This window comes from Salmo trutta, chromosome 24 (assembly GCF_901001165.1).
Source record: "Salmo trutta chromosome 24, fSalTru1.1, whole genome shotgun sequence".
Classification (NCBI taxonomy): Eukaryota; Metazoa; Chordata; class Actinopteri; order Salmoniformes; family Salmonidae; genus Salmo; species Salmo trutta.
In genome coordinates this window covers 34667380-34689349 of record NC_042980.1, presented here as the reverse complement: position 1 = coordinate 34689349, position 21970 = coordinate 34667380, and the positions used below count along the sequence as shown (strand labels likewise).

At 45.5% G+C, this 21970-nt stretch overlaps 1 protein-coding gene across 1 annotated transcript in view; it reads left to right on the top strand.

Annotated features, from left to right (window-relative positions):
* Nucleotides 1–1479: 1479 nt before the first annotated feature.
* The window catches only part of LOC115161188 (transmembrane protein FAM155A-like), a 222336-nt gene continuing 201845 nt past the window's right edge, over nt 1480–21970 (top strand). The window contains exon 1 of the mRNA XM_029711970.1: nt 1480–2744. Within this exon, the coding sequence (XP_029567830.1) occupies nt 2007–2744 (738 nt within the window). The 5' untranslated portion in view covers nt 1480–2006. The remainder of the gene's footprint in view (nt 2745–21970) is intronic.

Below are 21970 nucleotides of genomic sequence, written 5' to 3'. Positions count from 1 at the left end.
TTTCCAACACTCCCCCTCAAAAACCAGCAAGCCTTGGTGTGAAATAAAACATTGTCATGCTCTGGTCCCATATCTCCACATAGTTTTGCGAACAGGTGCGCGCAGTGAATTACGTTTAATGTAGTTTGCAATATAAGTTACCTGCTGCAGTATATTTCCCAGAGTTCTTTGCTCAGCTCTTTTGCCGCCAGTTGCTCTCTGTGTATCATACAATGCGTCCATATGGCAGAGCCAGACACATTCATAACTAGAGTGTAGAACCGTCCCTCCATAGATGGAACCCCATCTGTGCAAAAGCCCACCATTTGATCCCATGAAATCTGTCTATCTTCAATATAGTCACGCACCACACTGAACATCCCCTGTGCCGTTGAAGTCTCCGGACTCATCTGACAGAACAATATGTCCTCGTGAATAGCATCCTCCAACAAGTATAGCAACAAAAGTCAATGCATGGGCATCTTGGCCCTCACAGCTAGTCCATTTAGAGAGCATACGGTGGGGAGTTTTAAGTCATTCAGTTCCTGTTGATTGCTAACAGTAGCATACATTCTTAGTTGAACAGTGTCATGTGACAAAGTTATTGATGTGAGTTTCTGTGCTTCTGCCTCCCAACACATTGTCTTCACCATATCAATTACAGCCGGTAATATCAAAGTCTCTGCATTAGTGTGTGGTTTCATAGCTAGTGGGCCTGGCCATTCACTGTGGGAATGATTCAAGTGCAACGGTCAAGTGCGTCCTTTCCCATAATCTAAGGTGCTGTCTGGTTGAATTTTTCTTTTAGATCTGAATATTTTTCATTTAGATTTTGAAGGTTAACCGCATTACATGATTTTGAGACACAAAGACGAAATTATAATGTAGCCTCAATTTTTTAATTGTTCTTCAAGATTTTGGAAATTCTACTGCTACCGAATTTTCATATCAGGCGTCCCTAGTTTGGGAATGCTGTTCTACAGTGTACTTGAACGTAATAGCGCTTACCGTTGCCCCTAGTGTCGGGTTTTGAACGTCATCTCCCGACATCCTCAGGACATGGATATATGTCCATTTTCAATGTGAATCTTGAGCAACCTGGCTGGCTGCTGTCATTCATGGCATTGAAATAAAGTGGCGCATCATTTGTTTATGATCTTGCACCATACATGTTTTGCTAAATGAAATGGACTCTTAAGATAAATATTGTACAATTTACGTGTTTCTGCTCTATTTCTTCCCAATCTCTGATTTGCATCAGTGGCAACAGTGCTGACTATGAAGCCAATATGTTTTGCAACCCAAATGGTAACAGGTATCAGACCTCACATTTCATCCCTGTGCGTGTCCTGGGGTCCAGAGTTGTGGGCTAGTGCCATTAACCGCCTGCATGTATCTGTGTGTGTAATAACTAGGCTGCTCCGCCACTGCGCAACGATTGCAGCTATTGCAGCGATGGAGATGACGCAAACTGACCCAGCTCCCCCAAAAAGTGTTTTAAGACGAACATGGCGGCAACTTTACCCAGGTCCAAGATGACTGTGGCCATCGGGAGAAAATATCCAAGGCATTCTGCCCAGAAACGGTCTGGAAAGATGATCTGGCGTACAATCAAAAGGCTTTTGATTTCTCATAACTGAATCCGGGAAACGACAGTATTACCGGCACCAGCATCAAGAGGCTCGCAACAGCTGGTCTCTCTCTGCGCGCGAGCACAACCCCGGAGAGCAGAAGAGAGGGAGCGGGGCGCGAGGCATGCGGTTACAGAGAACGCGGTTTCCCCCCGGAGAGCCATGGAGAACGGGGATGCGGCAGCGCAAGGCTTAATCTGTGCGGGCGCGCTAATTGGATCGGAATAGCACACCGACGGGGTCGGGCGGGAGAGAGGAGCGCCCAGGACCGACGGCGGCACGGCAGCCCCCTGCAATCGAGGAGAAATAACCGGAGTCCATCTCCCCAAGTCAATGAGTATAGTGGCAGAGGAGCCCCCGCGGTGGAGTCGGCCAGAGCTGCGCTTTTCCTAAAATATGACCAGGGGTGCTTGGATGTGTCGGCAGCAAGATGACGGCTTAAAAATCTGGTTTGCACCCCGAGAGAACGAGAAGCCATTTACCGAGTCGGAGCGGGCCCAGAGATGGCGACTGTCGCTGGCCTCTCTTCTCTTCATCACGGTCCTGCTCTCTGATCACTTGTGGTTCTGCGCCGAGGCCAAACTGACGCGAACCCGAGACAAGTGGCAGGATAAGCAGCTCGCCTTTACAGACATGGCCGAGTACCTAAACTCGACTCACCACCACCACATCCCCTCTTCTGACTCCCGTTCCCCCCACAGCCGCCTAATCAGAGAGCTAGATGTTATTTTTATAGGGAATTCTACCAAACCTCTATGGCGACTGGACATATGTCACCCGGACAGCCTGTCTAAAGACTGCTTCACTTTCACAGACGCAGAGCCCGTGTGCCTTGGCCTCTCCGGGGGCGGCGAGGAGGGTACGCAGTCGGCGGACGTGAATCTGAGCGATTTGTATCTTTCTTTTTGTAATTCCTACTCTCTTTTGGATTTGTTTAGCGGGTTTACGAGTCCGGACAATATAAACTGCAGCCTGGGGGTGGCAGAGGGAGACACGCTGGGATGCAGCAAGTGTGTTCGCGCTTACCAGCGCTTTGACCGGCAAGCTCAGGAGGACTACCAGGAGTTTGAGCTGCTGGTTGAGAAATATGAGACGGATGAATACTCGGTCAGGACATGTATGGAAGAATGCAAGGTAGGATGTGATTGGATTGCAAATATCATCATAGCACTAGCTATTGTCTTTGTTTCGCCTCAACACACTTATACGGGAGTTGGATGGATTCCAAGTCGTCATGGTAACCGATATCAATCTCGATGTGGGAATGTATATAATTTTCTTCCCCAAAACTTGCCTCTAGCCTTTCAAAGAGTTTGTGAGACGCATCACACTTGTCTTCCCTATACTGTATGCGCGCGTGTAGTGTGTATGTTTGTGCAAGCTCGAGCGAGTGGATGAGCACTTTTGGATTATTTTTATGCAGGAGTTAATTTGTAACGGTTGTTGTGTGTGGCATAGGCCTAGCCTACAACAGAAAGAGAGAGAAAGAGAGATAGTTTGAATCAAATAATTGAAGTAACTGGCCTTCAGGGCTGCAGACACAGCATCACAGGTCTAAACCCCAAAGGACACCAACAAAAATAGGTTGTCACTGTGTGTATCACAAGACTAATTCTTACTTTCATCACTCCTTTTGAAAACCAACCAGAGAGAGAGAGAGAGAGAGAGAGAGAGAGAGGGAGGGAGAGAGAGAGGGAGAGAGAGAGAGGGAGAGAGAGAGAGACAGAGAGACAGAGAGAGAGAGAGAGGGAGAGAGAGAGAGACAGAGAGAGAGAGAGAGAGAGAGAGAGAGACAGAGAGAGAGAGAGACAGAGAGAGAGAGAGAGAGAGAGAGAGACAGAGAGAGAGAGAGACAGAGAGAGAGAGAGACAGAGAGAGGGACAGAGAGAGAGAGAGAGAGAGAGAGAGAGAGAGAGAGAGAGAGAGGGGGTACTCTCCATGGTTCTGAAAGCATCAGATGTAGAGCTCTCTCACTCATACACACTCTCTCTTTCTCTGTCGCTCTCTTTCTGTGTGTTTGTGTGTGTGTTAAGGGTAGGGTTGCAAAATTCCATGAATTTTCAATAAATTCTCTGTTTTTCATTTATTCCGGTTGGAGGATTCCCGGGTTTCCTCCTTATTCCCGGAATCCTCCAACTGGGATTTTGAGAAAAGCTGGGAATTTGTTGAAAGTTCCTGTAATTTTGCAAACCTAGTTAGGAGGATGTATTGGACTATAGGTACATATCTTCTCCACTGTTTTGAACCATCCAGGCCTCAGTAGAGTGTGGTGTGGAGATAATCTGTTACCGTGTTGAAGGCTATCAGAGAAGAGGAGAAGGCCTAGTGCCTAGTGCCTAGTGCAGCCAGGGCTCGGAGGTGATAGCATTTCAATAACATTAATAGCGCACCACTGATTTCTGTACCTAATCTACCGGAAGGCGAAAAGCCTTTGTTCCCGGTTTGTTGTTGTTCCAATGACACCTCTCTCTGTAGCACAGAACAGTGCACTGCTGCCTCGGTCGGTCAACACACTTCAACAAACAGGTCTCTCAGAGGGGAGAGTCCAGATTGTGTAAAGTTGTATTGCGTAACTGAAACAACCAAGATTTGCTAATAATGCACCGTTGTGGAATAGATGACAGTATCCAGCTCTCTCTCACACACACACACATGCACGCGCTCGCATTTAATCGTAGGTGTCATTGGCAACATATTGTTGCCCCAAATGTTATGTGTAGTCATAGTTGTGCTCGATCAAGCGTGGCGCAGAAAGCAGCAATGTTACACAGGTTAGGGATCTCTCTCTCTCTCTCTCTCTCTCTCTCTCTCTCTCTCTCTCTCTCTCTCTCTCTCTCTCTCTCTCTCTCTGTGTGGTGGGATCTGGCCCAGCTGTGTGTCTGAATGGTGCTGAAATATATAGAACCACGCCAGGCCACTCTTTGGTTAAAAACCTCCCGAAATAAGCAGCAACTGTCTTCCTGAATATTAACCGGCCCCACTGCTCTTTTAGTCAATGTTGTGATAAAGTTTAGTGTGGCATTTCTCAGGAAATGGCGCTTTGGAATCACTATCACACGCGTGCTCCTGGTCCATTTCTCTCATTCCAGTATGATCAGCTGAATCCGGGAGTATCTCTCATTCCAGTATGATCAGCTGAATCAGGGAGTATCTCTCATTCCAGTATGATCAGCTGAATGAGGGAGTATCTCTCATTCCAGTATGATCAGCTGAATCAGAGAGTATCTCTCATTCCAGTATGATCAGCTGAATGAGGCAAAGCAATACAAACAAGATGATGGACTGTCACTTGAAAACTAGCTGTTCATCTCTTGTAAATTTCTGTAGAGATAAATCAGATTAAGCCCAAACTGTGTGAAGTAGTAGGGAGTTGTAGTTTCCAACAGGCCGATATTCTACATAGCTTAGCACTGAAAATTGTATAATTAACTACAATGACCATAATCCATTGCACAATAGTGATTTTGTCAGACAACATAGGCAGCAGCTCTATAGAGATGGATTGGAATTAAATAATAAAGTCTTCAAATAAAGCCAATATTTTATTAAAGTAAAGTAATGTGAATAAATGATGGTTTATAAGTGCTAAGCAGTAATGGGCAGTCACTACCATCATGGGACTTTATTCTGTGTTGTTACAGCATTCAACCCACATAATGCATAGTGCATTTAATGTAAAAAATATATATATATATCATTCTAAAAACGAAAACTGTGATTATTTTGTAATAATCCAACTGAAACCGAACCGACTTCAAAAAGCACTAATTGCTCAGCACTACACACCTGTAAGCTATATGTGTGAGTGGAACTGCTATAATACCTGATTCTGTCCCAAATACATCCTGTGTTGCACTTTGTCTTCCCCCAGGATCTATCTTTGTATCACAGTAACACTTATATTCATATAGGCAAGAGTCATTTCATCCTTTTCCTGTCTTACAATACGGCCTGTGTATGTTATTGAGTCACCTTAAGTTTGTAACAGCGTCTATGCCTAGCATTAAGTATGCTTTTCTGGTGATAATGACAATGGTTTAGTTTAGTTTATTAGGATCCCCATTAGCTACTACACATGGATGCAGCATCTACTCTTCCTGGGGTCCACATACAATGTACAAATACATGACAAAGTACAGAACAGTTATAGACAAGGACATTACATAAAACAATTGTAAAAAATAAAATAATACAAAAACAAACATAATGCATTGTTTTATATTGCTATTGGAAAGACACCAAGAGACAACACAAATACTATTTACACACTACTCATATATACAGTACATATTCATATTTATATATACAGTATATATTCATATTCATATATACAGTACATATTCATATTCTTATATACAGCACATATTCATATTCTTATACACAGTACATATTCATATTCATATATACAGTACATATTCATATTCATATATACAGTACATATTCATATGCATATATACAGTACATATTCATATTCTTATATACAGTACATATTCATATTTATATATACAGTACATATTCATATTCTTATATACAGTACATATTCATATTCTTATATACAGTACATATTCATATTCTTATATACAGTACATATTAATATTCTTATATACAGTACATATTCATATTCATATATACAGTACATATTCATATTCTTATATACAGTACATATTCATATTCATATATACAGTACATATTCATATTCATATATACAGTACATATTCATATTCTTATATACAGTACATATTCATATTCATATATACAGTACATATTCATATGCATATATACAGTACATATTCATATTCTTATATACAGTACATATTCATATTCATATATACAGTACATATTCATATGCATATATACAGTACATATTCATATTCTTATATACAGTACATATTCATATTCTTATATACAGGTCAATTAGTTCTTTAGAAAGAGGAGAGGCACTCTCATACAATATGTGTTGTTTTCTATCTGTTTTTTAAAGCTAAACTTTTTTTTGTTTGAGTAATCTCTGGTGTCAGAGCATTCCACAATCACATGGTTCTACATAACTGATCTAAGCATTACATCTGTTTTTGGTTTGGGTACAGTGAATAAACCCATAGTGGCGTGTCTGGTGGGAGTGTATGTAAATAGATTATACAAGTTGTTTGGCATTTTCATCACACAAATGTTTCTTAAAAAGACTAGCAGAGAAGTATTGGTGGTGATAAGGATAATGGCGATGATAGTGATGATGGTGAGGATGGTTGTTGATGATTGTAATGATAATGATGATGATGATGATGATAATGATGGTGATAATGATGGTGATGGTGATAATGATGATAATAATGATGGTGATAATGATGGTGATGATGATGTTAATAATGATGGTGATAATGATGGTGATGATGATGGTGACAATGATAATGATGAGGATGATAATGATGGTGATGATGATAATGATGATCATGGTGATAATAATGATGGTGATGATGATGGTGATAATGATGATAATGATGATGATGATAATGATGGTGATGATGATAATGATGATGATGATGATGATGATAATCATGGTGATCATGATGGTGATGATGATAATGATTAAGATAATGATGGTGATGATGATGATGATGATGATGATGATTGAGTCACCCTCCATATCAGGGGTCTCCAACCCTGTTCCTGGAGAACTACCATCCTGTTAGTTTTCGCACCAACCCCAGTTGTAACTAACTTAGTTAAGTTTATCAACCAGCTAATTATTAGAATCAGGTGTGGTAGATTAGGTTGTAGTGAAAACCTACAGGCCGGTAGATCTCCAGGAACAGGGTTGGAGTGAAAACCTACAGGCCGGTAGATCTCCAGGAACAGGGTTGGAGTGAAAACCTACAGGCCGGTAGATCTCCAGGAACAGGGTTGTAGTGAAAACCTACAGGACGGTAGATCTCCAGGAACAGGGTTGGAGTGAAAACCTACAGGCCGGTAGATCTCCAGGAACAGGGTTGGAGTTAAAACCTACAGGACGGTAGATCTCCAGGAACAGGGTTGGAGTGAAAACCTACAGGCCGGTAGATCTCCAGGAACAGGGTTGGAGTGAAAACCTACAGGCCGGTAGATCTCCAGGAACAGGGTTGGAGTGAAAACCTACAGGACGGTAGATCTCCAGGAACAGGGTTGGAGTGAAAACCTACAGGCCGGTAGATCTCCAGGAACAGGGTTGGAGTGAAAACCTACAGGACGGTAGATCTCCAGGAACAGGGTTGGAGTGAAAACCTACAGGACGGTAGATCTCCAGGAACAGGGTTGGAGTGAAAACCTACAGGACGGTAGATCTCCAGGAACAGGGTTGGAGTGAAAACCTACAGGACGGTAGATCTCCAGGAACAGGGTTGGAAAGAAAACCTACAGGCCGGTAGATCTCCAGGAACAGGGTTGGAGTGAAAACCTACAGGACGGTAGATCTCCAGGAACAGGGTTGAAGTGAAAACCTACAGGACGGTAGATCTCCAGGAACAGGGTTGGAGTGAAAGCCTACAGGACGGTAGATCTCCAGGAACAGGGTTGGAGTGAAAACCTACAGGCCGGTAGATCTCCAGGAACAGGGTTGGAGAGCCCTGCTGATATTCTTCTTGACAGGCCAGTAAAACCTCAGTCAGTCTCATGTCAGCCTGAACAGGAACAGGATATGAGGTCTGTGTAAATGAGCTCCATGGCCTGTGTGATTGTCTGTCAGCAGTAGAAATGGAGTTGACTTTGATTGGCAGATATGCTGCTCCAGATGTGCTAGAGATGCAGGGATGGAATGAGTGTGAAGAGAGAAAGAGAGAGAGTGTGTGTGTGCTTGTGTGTGTGCGTGTGTGTGTGTTTGGAATGAATGTGTGTGTGTGTATTTAAGGGCTAGGCGTCCCGTCAGCGGGACACCTCTCGACAACATCTGGTGAAATTGGAGGGTGCGCAATTCAAATAAATAATCGTAATCTAGTTGCCTCTGATTGGGAGTCCTATAAGTAGGTGTGTGTTTTGTTTGTCACTTGTGGGTAGTTGTATGTTAGCACTGCTTTTGTTTAGCCTGCGACACTGTTCCTGTCGTGAGTTTTGTTTATTGTTTTTTCCTCGTGTTCTCATTTAAAATAAATGATGATGAGCACGCAGTCCGCTGCATATTGGTCCACTTTGTCCGACAGCGATTTCAACATATCTTCTGACGAAGAGGAATGTGACAATAGGACCCATAGCTTTCCATTGAAAGAGCATGGGATCTCAAAAAAAAATAATTCCGGTTGGTTTATCTTTGGAATTTTGGCTACCCTATCAATTGTGTTATAGTCTCATACATTATGTTAACATTTATACAAACTTCAAAGTGTTTTCTATCCAATGATACCAATTATATGTATATCCTGGCTTCAGGGCCTGAGTAACAGGCAGTTTACTTTGGGCACGTCAGTCTCAGGTGGAAATTCTGAAAAAAGGACCGTCGCCCTAATTAATGGAGCTGCCAGTTGAGGACTTGTGAGGCATCTGTTTCTCAAACTAGACACTCTAATGTACTTGTCCTCTTGCTCAGTTGTGCACTGGGGCCTCCCACTCCTCTTTCTATTCTGGTTAGACCCAGTTTGCGCTGTTCTGTGAAGGGAGTAGTACACAGCGTTGTATGAGATCTTCAGTTACTTGGCAATTTTTCACATGGAATAACCTTAATTTCTCAGAAAAATAATAGACTGACAAGTTTCAGAAGAAAGGTCTAGCCATTTTGAGCCTGTATTCAAACCCACAAATGCTGATGCTCCAGATACTCAACTAGTCTAAAGAAGGCCAGTTTTATTGCTTCTTTAATCAGTACAACAGTTTTCAGCTGTGCTAACATAATTGTAAAAGGGTTTTCTAATGATCAATTAGCCTTTTAAAATGATAAAGTTGGATTAGCTAACACAACGTGCCATTGGAACACAGGAGTGATGGTTGCTGATAATGGGCCTCTGTACGCCTATGTAGATATTTCATTCAAAATCTGCAGTTTCCAGCTACAATAGTCATTTACAACATTAACAATGTCTCCACTGTTTTTCTAATCAATTTGATGTTATTATAATGGACAAAAAAATTGCTTTTCTTTCAAAAACAAGGAAATTTCTAAGTGACCCCAAACTTTTGAACGGTAGTGTACATAACATTACCCTCCCCTTTCCGTCACCTAATCAGTGTTGAATATGCTAGCTGCCGCCATACTCCCTGATAATGCAATAAGGGCCTGTGCAGCCTCTTACCCTCTTAGCCACATCTGAATTGCTAATGAATTCCTGTGTTAGTGTGACCTTTAGACAAGCACAGCACTCTAGGCCTGAATCACATACTGTCACTGCCTAGACAACTTAAGCTGGGTCATCTCTTTCTCTTTCCAAGACCCCTGCCCTGAGCAGTCTCTGGTATGGGTAAGAATAGAGGGAAAACGACAGTGGAACGTAAACTGCTTAGGGTTAGGGGTAGCTAATGTATCGGTCAATGTTCCTCCTATAGCATATTGAATATAGTTTATAGTGAGCGAGTGAGAATGTGTGTGTGAGAGAGAGATAAAGAGCAGGAAGAGAGATAGCAGGAAGAGAGAGAAAGAGAGAGAACAGGAATAGAGAGATCAGGAAGAGAGAGCAAAAGAGAGAGAGCAGGAATAGAGAGATCAGGAAGAGAGAGAGGGCAGGAAGAGAGAGAGAGCAGGAAGAGAGAGAGAAAGCAGGAAAAGAGAAAGCAGGAAGAGAGAGAAAGCAGGAAGAGAGAGAGCAGGAAGAGAGAGAGAAAGCAGGAAGAGAGATAGAGAAAGCAGGAAGAGAGAGAGAACAGGATGAGAGTAGGAAGAGAGAGAGAGAACAGGAAGAGAGAGAGAGCAGGAAGAGAGAGATCAGGAATAGAGAGATTTAACAGGCCTACAGGACCTGCATCAGGAGAGCCAATGAGAGAATGCTGTTACTCTGACCACTAATCCTCTCCCTCACACACACACTGGCAGCTAGCAGGTATCAGGTGTCAAAGGGCTTCTTCTGTGTTCTGCTGGGCGCTCTATGTGGCACAACAAACACACACACTACAGCGTGTTAGTGTGTCTGTGTTTTACCACTTCACATTAAGCCATGCTTTCTCCCTCCCTCTCTCTCTCTCTCCATCCTGTCCATGTGTGGTCTTTACGACCTTCGGACTCTGTGTGAACCTGGCTCACCACATATGTCAATGTGTCTGTGTGTGTGCTTTCACAATGTGCATTACAAATAGCACACACACACACACACACACACACACACACACACACACACACACACACACACACACACACACACACACACACACACACACACACACACACACACACACAGACAGAGCCCAGTGTTTCCTGCAGGTCCAGACCTGTATGTCTCTTCCGGTGTAATTTAATTTGCACTCCCATAATTCTCCTCTTCTCAGATGACCCTGTCTCAAGGGTTCTGTCTGTCTCAACATGCTGATCTCTTCCTCTCCTCATCCCCCTGTCCTCATCTGTCGGTTTCTTAGGAAATCTGCTGGTGTTGAGTGCTCTCTTCCTGTCGGGGAGTGATAGATACTGATCTGGGTAAAGGTCATTTTACAGGCCTGTCCTCACAGGGCCTATTGCATCCCGTTTCATCCCCCCATCTCTCCATCCCTCCATCCCTGCTGCCCACCATCTCATCCCCCCATCTCTCCATCTCTCCATCCCTGCTGCCCGCCATCTCATTCCCTCTATCTCTCCATCCCTCCATCCCTGCTGCCCGCCATCTCATCCCCCCATCTCTCCATCCCTCCATCCCTGCTGCCCGCCATCTCATCCCCCCATCTCTCCATCCCTCCATCCCTGCTGCCCGCCATCTCATCCCCCCATCTCTCCATCCCTGCTGCCCGCCATCTCATTCCCCCATCTCTCCATCCCTCCATCCCTGCTGCCCGCCATCTCATCCCCCCATCTCTCCATCCCTCCATACCTGCTGCCCGCCATCTCATCCCCCCATCCCTCCATCCCTGCTGCCCGCCATCTCATCCCCCCATCTCTCCACCCCTCCATCCCTGCTGCCCGCCATCTCATTCCCTCTATCTCTCCATCCCTCCATCCCTGCTGCCCGCCATCTCATCCCCCCATCTCTCGATCCCTCCATCCCTGCTGCCCGCCATCTCATCCCCCCATCTCTCCATCCCTCCATCCCTGCTACCTGCCATCTCATTCCCCCATCTCTCCATCCCTCCATCCCTGCTGCCCGCCATCTCATCCCCCATCTCTCCATCCCTCCATCCCTGCTGCCCGCCATCTAATCCCCCCATCTCTCCATCCCTCCATACCTGCTGCCCGCCATCTCATCCCCCATCTCTCCATCCCTCCATCCCTGCTGCCCGCCATCTCATCCCCCCATCTCTCCATCCCTCCATCCCTGCTGCCCGCCATCTCATTCCCTCTATCTCTCCATCCCTCCATCCCTGCTGCCCGCCATCTCATCCCCCCATCTCTCCATCCCTCCATCCCTGCTGCCCGCCATCTCATCCCCCCATCTCTCCATCCCTCCATCCCTGCTGCCCGCCATCTCATTCCCTCTATCTCTCCATCCCTCCATCCCTGCTGCCCGCCATCTCATCCCCCCATCCCTCCATCCCTGCTGCCCGCCATCTCATCCCCCCATCCCTCCATCCCTGCTGCCCGCCATCTCATCCCCCCATCTCTCCATCCCTCCATCCCTGCTGCCCGCCATCTCATCCCCCCATCCCTCCATCCCTGCTGCCCGCCATCTCATCCCCCCATCTCTCCATCCCTCCATCCCTGCTGCCCGCCATCTCATCCCCCCATCTCTCCATCCCTCCATACCTGCTGCCCGCCATCTCATCCCCCATCTCTCCATCCCTCCATCCCTGCTGCCCGCCATCTCATCCCCCCATCTCTCCATCCCTCCATCCCTGCTGCCCGCCATCTCATTCCCTCTATCTCTCCATCCCTCCATCCCTGCTGCCCGCCATCTCATCCCCCCATCTCTCCATCCCTCCATCCCTGCTGCCCGCCATCTCATCCCCCCATCTCTCCATCCCTCCATCCCTGCTGCCCGCCATCTCATTCCCTCTATCTCTCCATCCCTCCATCCCTGCTGCCCGCCATCTCATCCCCCCATCTCTCCATCCCTGCTGCCCGCCATCTCATCCCCCCATCTCTCCATCCCTCCATCCCTGCTGCCCACCATCTCATTCCCTCTATCTCTCCATTTCTCCAGCTGTCTCTCTCATTCGTTTCTCTCATTCCCTTTTATTCTCTTGAACTCGTTCTCTATTCTCTAAATCACTTGTGTCATTCCCTTACTTCCACCCTCCTCTCCGCTGTATTTGCTGAATTCCTCTTATCATTCCTACTGTCAACTTGATGAGGTTTTACAGTAAAGTGACAACGATTTGAAGTCATTTACTTGAATTTCAGCTCTTGGGAAAGAACAGGCACTAAAGCAAGGTTTATCCACAAGGAGGGTCGTTTGTACTGTATGTTATTGGTCAGTTGTCAAGTGAATCTGACTTTTTTCAGCTGGTAAACATGCCACTTCCTGCATTTCAGATTATAATGTATTCATGTACGTTAATGTATAGGGGACTTCTGAATGTCACACAGTTCACTCATTGTTGAACAATATCAGTACACACACAACATGCTCACTATAATTCTCTCTCTCTCTCTCTCTCTCTCTCTCTCTCTGTCTCTCTCTCTATCTCCCTGCCTCTCCCTCTCCATCACTGTCTCTTCCCTCCCTCCCTTTCTCTGATGATGGCAGTGGGTCAAATTCAATTACAGTTGTGTGTGTTTTCTCCCAGAAGCAGCAGCTAGCTACTGGCCCAGGCACACAGGCACACAAAGAAAATGTGTCTCTTAGACAAGCACTCTAACTCTGCCTCCACTCCCATGGAAACGTGTTGTCAACGTCCTTCAGTATTCTCCCGTGTGTCCACCAACACACCTCTTGTGTTGTGCAGTCTGTCCACCAACACACCTCTTGTGTTGTGCAGTCTGTCCACCAACACACCTCTTGTGTTGTGCAGTCTGTCCACCAACACAACTCTTGTGTTGTGCAGTCTGTCCACCAACACAACTCCTGTGTCGTGCAGTCTGTCCACCAACAATGTGTCGTGCAATAAAATGCTCTCTCTCTCTTTCTCTCTCTCTCTCTCTCTCTCTCTCTCTCTCTCTCTCTCTCTCTCTCTCTCACACACTCTCACTCTCACTCTCTCGATCCTTCATGACGCTTCCAGAGACGTAGTTCAGGAGAAACCTGTCAATATCCCACCTGGCTCTTGGACTTTCTGTCAATATTCTGGTTTCTTCCTGCTTTCTTCCACACAGCTATGATTGACTACTGCCGTGTGTGTGTGTGTGTGTGCATGTTTGTGTGCCGCACCTAGAAAGCAGCTCCGTTTACCAGGCCATTCAGTGCAGCACAGAGCAGAACTCCCCAGCTATGACATAACAGCCTGCTGTGTGAATTCTTTAATGTACCTAATTCTATCAGATGTAAGACTGGAGCTCCAATGAATTATTCACGTTCACAAATACACAACTGTTTGTGTGTGTGTATTTACATTATGTTTGTGCTTGTTATGATTATGTTGGTGTGTGAGGGAAAGGTGGTGTGAATGGTTTTGTGCGTAGGTTTCTTTTGTTTGGGGAGAGTGAAACGGAGCGAGAGAAACACACTGAACGTTTTCATTATCGCTTTGTATTTCTGGATGCCTATTGCTCGCAGCATCCCTCTACCCCCCTCTCTTTCCCTCAGTGCTTCAGGCTTCTCTCTAGCGCAGGGGAGCCCCGTTATCAGATGAACTCCTCAGCAATTTCTGCTAGTAGCTAATTAACGACTCAAAGAGCCAAATCTTGCTGAAGGCTTTTGGAGAAACGGTACAAAGTTACCCCGTGACATCATTGTGACCCTGACCTGCCTGGCCGCCATGCTGGGAAGAGGGTGTAGCACCATAACACACAGCAGGAGAGCAGAGTTACTGGAGACAGAGTCAAATGAAGGTGTCACACAGTCAATATGGGAGTCGATATACATTCCTGGTTGATTTGCTTTTCTTTTTGTTGTGTTGTAACCTCTCTTATCTAAAAACATTCCCACTTCAAAGCAGTGCCTGAAGTTCTACAGCCTCCCCTTTATGATTCGTAGCATCAACTTCCCCCCCATGGTCCTACTGTAGTTCTACAGCCTCCCCTTTATGATTCATAGCATCAACCCCCCCCATGGCCCTACTGTAGTTCTACAGCCTCCCCTTTATGATTCATAGCATCAACTTCCCCCCCATGGTCCTACTGTAGTTCTACAGCCTCCCCTTTATGATTCATAGCATCAACTTCCCCCCCATGGCCCTACTGTAGTTCTACAGCCTCCCCTTTATGATTCATAGCATCAACTTCCCCCCCATGGTCCTACTGTAGTTCTACAGCCTCCCCTTTATGATTCATAGCATCAACTTCCCCCCCATGGTCCTACTGTAGTTCTACAGCCTCCCCTTTATGATTCATAGCATCAACTTCCCCCCCCCATGGCCCTACTGTAGTTCTACAGCCTCCCCTTTATGATTCATAGCATCAACTTCCCCCCCATGGTCCTACTGAAGTTCTACAGCCTCCCCTTCATGATTCATAGCATCAACTTCCCCCCATGGTCCTACTGAAATTCTACAGCCTCCCCTTTATGATTCATAGCATCAACTTCCCCCCCATGGTCCTACTGTAGTTCTACAGCCTCCCCTTTATGATTCATAGCATCAACTTCCCCCCCATGGTCCTACTGTAGTTCTACAGCCTCCCCTTGGTCCTACTGTAGTTCTACAGCCTCCCCTTTATGATTCATAGCATCAACTTCCCCCCATGGCCCTACTGTAGTTCTACAGCCTCCCCTTTATGATTCATAGCATCAACTTCCCCCCATGGTCCTACTGTAGTTCTACAGCCTCCCCTTTATGATTCATAGCATCAACTTCCCCCCCATGGTCCTACTGTAGTTCTACAGCCTCGCCTTTATGATTCATAGCATCAACTTCCCCCCCCCCCATGGCCCTACTGTAGTTCTACAGCCTCCCCTTTATGATTCATAGCATCAACTTCCCCCCCATGGTCCTACTGAAGTTCTACAGCCTCCCCTTTATGATTCATAGCATCAACTTCCCCCCCATGGTCCTACTGTAGTTCTACAGCCTCCCCTTTATGATTCATAGCATCACCCCCCCCCCCATGGTCCTACTGAAGTTCTACAGCCTCCCCTTTATGATTCATAGCATCAACTTCCCCCCCATGGTCCTACTGAAGTTCTACAGCCTCCCCTTTATGATTCATAGCATCAACTTCCCCCCCATGGTCCTACTGTAGTTCTACAGCCTCCCCTTTATGATTCATAGCATCAACTTCCCCCCCATGGTCCTACTGTAGTTCTACAGCCTCCCCTTTATGATTCATAGCATCACCCCCCCCCCCCATGGCCCTACTGTAGTTCTACAGCCTCCCCTTTATGATTCATAGCATCAACTTCCCCCCCATGGCCCTACTGTAGTTCTACAGCCTCCCCTTTATGATTCATAGCATCAACTTCCCCCCCATGGTCCTACTGAAGTTCTACAGCCTCCCCTTTATGATTCATAGCATCAACTTCCCCCCCATGGTCCTACAGAAGTTCTACAGCCTCCCCTTTATGATTCATAGCATCAACTTCCCCCCCATGGTCCTACTGTAGTTCTACAGCCTCCCCTTTATGATTCATAGCATCAACTTCCCCCCATGGTCCTACTGTAGTTCTACAGCCTCCCCTTTATGATTCAGAGCATCAACTTCCCCCCCATGGTCCTACTGTAGTTCTACAGCCTCCCCTTTATGATTCATAGCATCACCCCCCCCCCCCCCCCCCATGGTCCTACTGAAGTTCTACAGCCTCCCCTTTATGATTCATAGCATCAACTTCCCCCCCATGGTCCTACTGAAGTTCTACAGCCTCCCCTTTATGATTCATAGCATCAACTCCCCCCCCATGGCCCTACTGTAGTTCTACAGCCTCCCCTTTATGATTCATAGCATCAACTTCCCCCCCATGGTCCTACTGAAGTTCTACAGCCTCCCCTTTATGATTCATAGCATCAACTTCCCCCCCATGGTCCTACTGTAGTTCTACAGCCTCCCCTTTATGATTCAGAGCATCAACTTCCCCCCCATGGTCCTACTGTAGTTCTACAGCCTCCCCTTTATGATTCATAGCATCACCCCCCCCCCCCCCCCATGGTCCTACTGAAGTTCTACAGCCTCCCCTTTATGATTCATAGCATCAACTTCCCCCCATGGTCCTACTGTAGTTCTACAGCCTCCCCTTTATGATTCATAGCATCAACTTCCCCCCCATGGTCCTACTGAAGTTCTACAGCCTTCCCTTTATGATTCATAGCATCAACTTCCCCCCATGGTCCTACTGAAGTTCTACAGCCTCCCCTTTATGATTCATAGCATCAACTTCCCCCCCGGGGTCCTACTGTAGTTCTACAGCCTCCCCTTTATGATTCATAGCATCAACTTCCCCCCCATGGTCCTACTGTAGTTCTACAGCCTCCCCTTTATGATTCATAGCATCAACTTCCCCCCCATGGTCCTACTGTAGTTCTTACCAGCAGTTTATGCCTGTGGCTGTCAACCTAGGTTTGTCTTTACTGAGTTAGTGCAGTGCATTACAACTGAGCATATGTAAAGCTACTCACACTACCGTTGGCAGAGTCTTAACCAACAGAGGTTCTCATACAACTGAATTGTCTGTTACAAAATATGTGGAGCTGACACTGGCCCTTTTGTCCTAGTTTCTACTGTGTGGCACTGGGCACTATCCAGTGATTCTCTCTCTTTCTCTCTCTAATTCACTCTCTCTCTGTTCCTCTCTCTCTCGCTCCCTCTGTTCCCATCTCTCTCTCTCTCTCTCTCTCTCTCTCTCTCTCTCTCTCTTTCTCTCTCTCTCTTTCTGTTCCTCTCTCTCTCTTTCTCTCTCCCTCTTTCCCTCGCTGCCCCCTCTCTCTGTTCCTCTCTCTCTCTTTCGCTCTCTCTTTCTCTCCCTCTCTCCCTCGCTGCCCCCTCTCTCTGTTTGTCTCTCTCTCTTTCTTTCTCGCTCTCTCTTCTTCTGTGTCTCTCCCCTGTGTCTCGCTATCTCACAGCTGTTTGATGGGATTCTCACAATGTTGAGTCATCCACTGTTCACACCACTTTTCTCTACAGAGAGAGGGAATGGGAACACCATAAGGAAGACAATGCACACACACACACACACACACTCACCTCTAATTCAACCATTTCCACCTGTGACAAGTCCTGGGCTGTCACCTTGCAGGACACTGTAAAGGGAGAAAAGAGAGGGAGAGAGTGGGGATGGAGAAAGGAGGGAGAGAGAGAGTGGGGATATAGAAAGGAGGTAGAGAGTGGGGATGGAGAAAGTAGGGAGAGAGAGAGTGGGGATGGAGAAAGTAGGGAGGGAGTGGGGATGAAGAACAAATCAAATGAAATGTTATTTGTCACATGCTTCATAAACAACAAGTGTAGACTAACAGTGAAAAGCTTAATTACGGGTGCTTCTCCAACAATGCAGAGTTAAAGAAAAAACAAATAGAAACATCACAGCTGTATAAGCTGGAAGTAGAAGCCTAACTGTTGTTGTTCATTAGCTTACTCCTATTTTATTTTACCTTTATTTAACTAGGCAAGTCAGTTAAGAACAAATTCTTATTTTCAATGACGGCCTAGGAACAGTGGGTTAACTGCCTTGTTCATGGGCAGAACAACAGATTTTACCTTGTCAGCTCGGGGATTTGATCTTGCAACCTTTCGGTTACCAGTCCAACGCTCTAACCACTAGGCTACCTGCCACCGGGAGGGTGGTAGGGTTAGTGGAAAACAATAAAGGAACATATATTGAAAAAAGATGTGTATAGATATACAGTACCAGTCAAAAGTTTGGACACACCTAATCATTTCAGGGTTTTTCTTTATTTGTACTATTTTCTACATTGTAGAATAATAGTGAAGACATCAACACTATGAAATAACACATATGGAATCATGTAGTAACCAAAAAAGTGTTAAACAAATCACAATATATTTTAGATTTGAGATTCTTCAAGGTAGCCACCTTTTTCCTTGATGACAGCTTTGCACATTCTTGGCATTCTCTCAACCAGCTTCATGAGGTAGTCACCTGGAATGCATTTCAATTAACCGTTGTGCCTTGTTAAAAGATAATTTGTGTAATTTCTTTCCTTAATGCATTTGAGCCAATCACTGTACAGAACATTGCCCTATTTGGTAAAAGACCAAGTCCATATTATGGCAAGAACATCTCAAATAAGCAAAGAGAAACAACAGTCCATCATTTCTTGGAGACATCAATCCGGAAAATGTCAAGAACTTTGAAAGTCTCTTCAAGTGCAGTCGCAAAAACCATCAAGCGCTATGATGAAACTGGCTCTCATGAGGACCGCCACAGGAAAGGAAGACCCAGAATTACCTCTGCTGCAGAGGATAAGTTCATTAGAGTTAGCAGCCTCAGAAATCGGCAATTAACTGCACCTCAGATTGCACCTCACAGAGTTCAAGTAACAGACACATCTCAACATCAACTGTTCAGAGGAGACTGCGTGAATCAGGCATTCATGGTTGAATTGCTGCAAAGAAACCACTACTAAAGGACACCAATAAGAAGAAGAGACTTGCTTGATCCAAGAAACACAAGTAATGGACATTAGACCGGTGGAAATCTGTCCTTTGATCTGATGAGTACAAATTTGAGGTTTTTGGTTCCAACCAATGTGTCTTTGTGAGACGCAGAGTAGGTGAACAGATGATATTCGCATATGTGGTTCCCACTGTGAAGCATGGAGGAAGAGGTGTGATGGTGAGGGGGTGCTTTGCTGGTGAAACTATCTGTGATTTATTTAGAATTCAAGGCACACTGAACCAGCATGGCTACCACAGTATTCTGTAGCGATATGCCATCCCATCTGTTTTGTGCTTAGTGGGACTATCATTTGTTTTTCAACAGGACAATGACCCAACACACCTCCAGGCTGTGTAAGGGCTATTTAACCAAGAAGGAGAGTGATGGAGTGCTGCATCAGATGACGTGGCCTCCACAATCACCTGACCTCAAACCAATTGAGATGGTTTGGGATGAGTTGGATCGCAGAGTGAAGGAAAAGCAACCAACAAGTACTCAGCATATGTGGGAACTCCTTCAAGACTTTTGGAAAAGCATTCCAGCTTAAGCTGGTTGAGAGAATGACAAGAGTGTGCAAAACTGTCATCAAGGAAAAAATTTGTTTTACACTTTTTTGGTTACTACATGATTCCATATGTGTTATTTCATAGTTTTTATGTCTTCACTATTATTCTACAATGTAGATAATAGTAAAAATAAAGAAAAACCCTTGAATGAGTAGGTGTGTCAAAACTTTTGACTGGTACTGTATGTGTGAGTTTGTGGGTAGAGTAAATTGTGTGTTTATAGAGTCAGTACAAGAGAGTTAGTGCAAAAAAGGGTCAATGCAGGCAGTCTGGCTATCCATTTGGTTAGATATTTAGCAGTCTTGTTTAACAGTGTTATTGCTTGGGGGTAGAAGCTGTTCAGGGTTCTGTTGGTTCAAGACTTGGTCCATGGTACCATTTGCCGTGCGGTATCTGTGAGAACAGTCTATAGCTTGGGTGGCTGGAGTCTTTGACAATTCTTTAGGCCTTCCTCTGACACCGCCTGGTATAGAGGTCCTGGATGGCAGGACACAGCCCTACACACCACTCTCTGTAGCGACTTGCGGTCAGGTGCCTTGCAGTTGCCGTACCAAGCCGTGATGCAGCCAGTCAAGATGCACCTCAATTTTGAAGCTGTAGCACTTTTTGAGAATCTGAGGGCCCATGCCAAATATTTCTATTGTGCCCTCTTCACAGCTGTGTGGGTGTGTGTGAACCATGTTAATTCCTTAGTGATCTGGACACCATAGAACTTGAAGCACTCGACCCGCTCCACTACATCCCCAACAGTTTGGATGGGGGCGTGCTCTCCGCTCTGATTCCTGTAGTCCACGATCAGCTCCTTTGTCTTGATGACATTGAGGGAGAGGATGTTGTCCTTGCACCACACACAGAGAGAGAAAGAGAAATAGAGAGAGGGATAGAGAGAAAGAAATAGAGAGAGAGAGGGGGAAGGAGAGAGAGAGAGAGAGAGAGAGAGAGAGAGAGAGAGAGAGAGAGAGAGAGAGAGAGCATATCTGGATAGTGCCCAGTGCCACACAGCAGAAACTAGGACAAAGGGGCCAATGTCAGCTCCACATATTTTCGCAGCTTTTTGTTACAGACAATTAAGTTCAGCACCTGAGCCTAACTAATCCCAGCCATTTTAATCAAAGGTGTGTGTGTGTGTTGTATTCTCTCCTCCATCATGGACCATTACAGCCGTAAGTAAACATTTCACGGTAAGGTATTCGGCGCATGTGACAAATACGTTTAATTTGTATGGCAGAGGGAGAAAGAATGGCTTTTGTTTGTTTTTGACCAAGCCAATTTCCTAACCCTGTATGAACAGGGCGAGCAAGGGTCAAACATGTTGGTCAGGGCCCGGTCATTGGACAGATACTTAAGCAATAAGGCCCTAGGCGGTGTGGTATATGGCCAATTTACCACGGCTAAGGGATACAGCCCTTAGCTGTGGTATATTGGCAATATACCACAAACCCCTGAGGTGCCTTATTGTTATTATAAACTGGTTACAAACATAATTAGAGCAGTAAAAAAAGTGTTTTGTCATACCCAGCCAATCAGCATCCAGGGCTCGAACCAGCCAGTTTATAATCTTGTTTGTAGCATGGCTATAATAGGTTTGTTGATGCTTGTCCAGTCAAACATACAGTAGGTCATAATAATAATGATCAACAGTAAAGGCAATAGACTAACCAGCCGCTGGACGTCTTCCCCAATCTCCAGGTTGTGGGCTGGAGAACAGAGGACAAAGCCAGCAGCAGCCAATGTGTGTGTGTGTATTAGACTGTCAAATTAAATCCAGTTTATTGGTAACTTCAATGCGCCTCGAGAAGAATATTTATCTCGCATAGAACACACAACAACACTGATGAATTCATGTGTGGGCTGAAGCTAAGCACATCCTTACACCCACGCCTCCATTGCTCAGTCCCTCAGTCACAGAGAATAATCTGATTGTTTAGAGGATGAAAACACAGATGAGTTATGTCAGTGTGTGTGGCTGTGTGTGTGTGTGTGTGTGTGTGTGTGTGTGTGTGTGTGTGTGTGTGTGTGTGTGTGTGTGTGTGTGTCTGTGTGTGTGTGCGGGTGTGTGCGT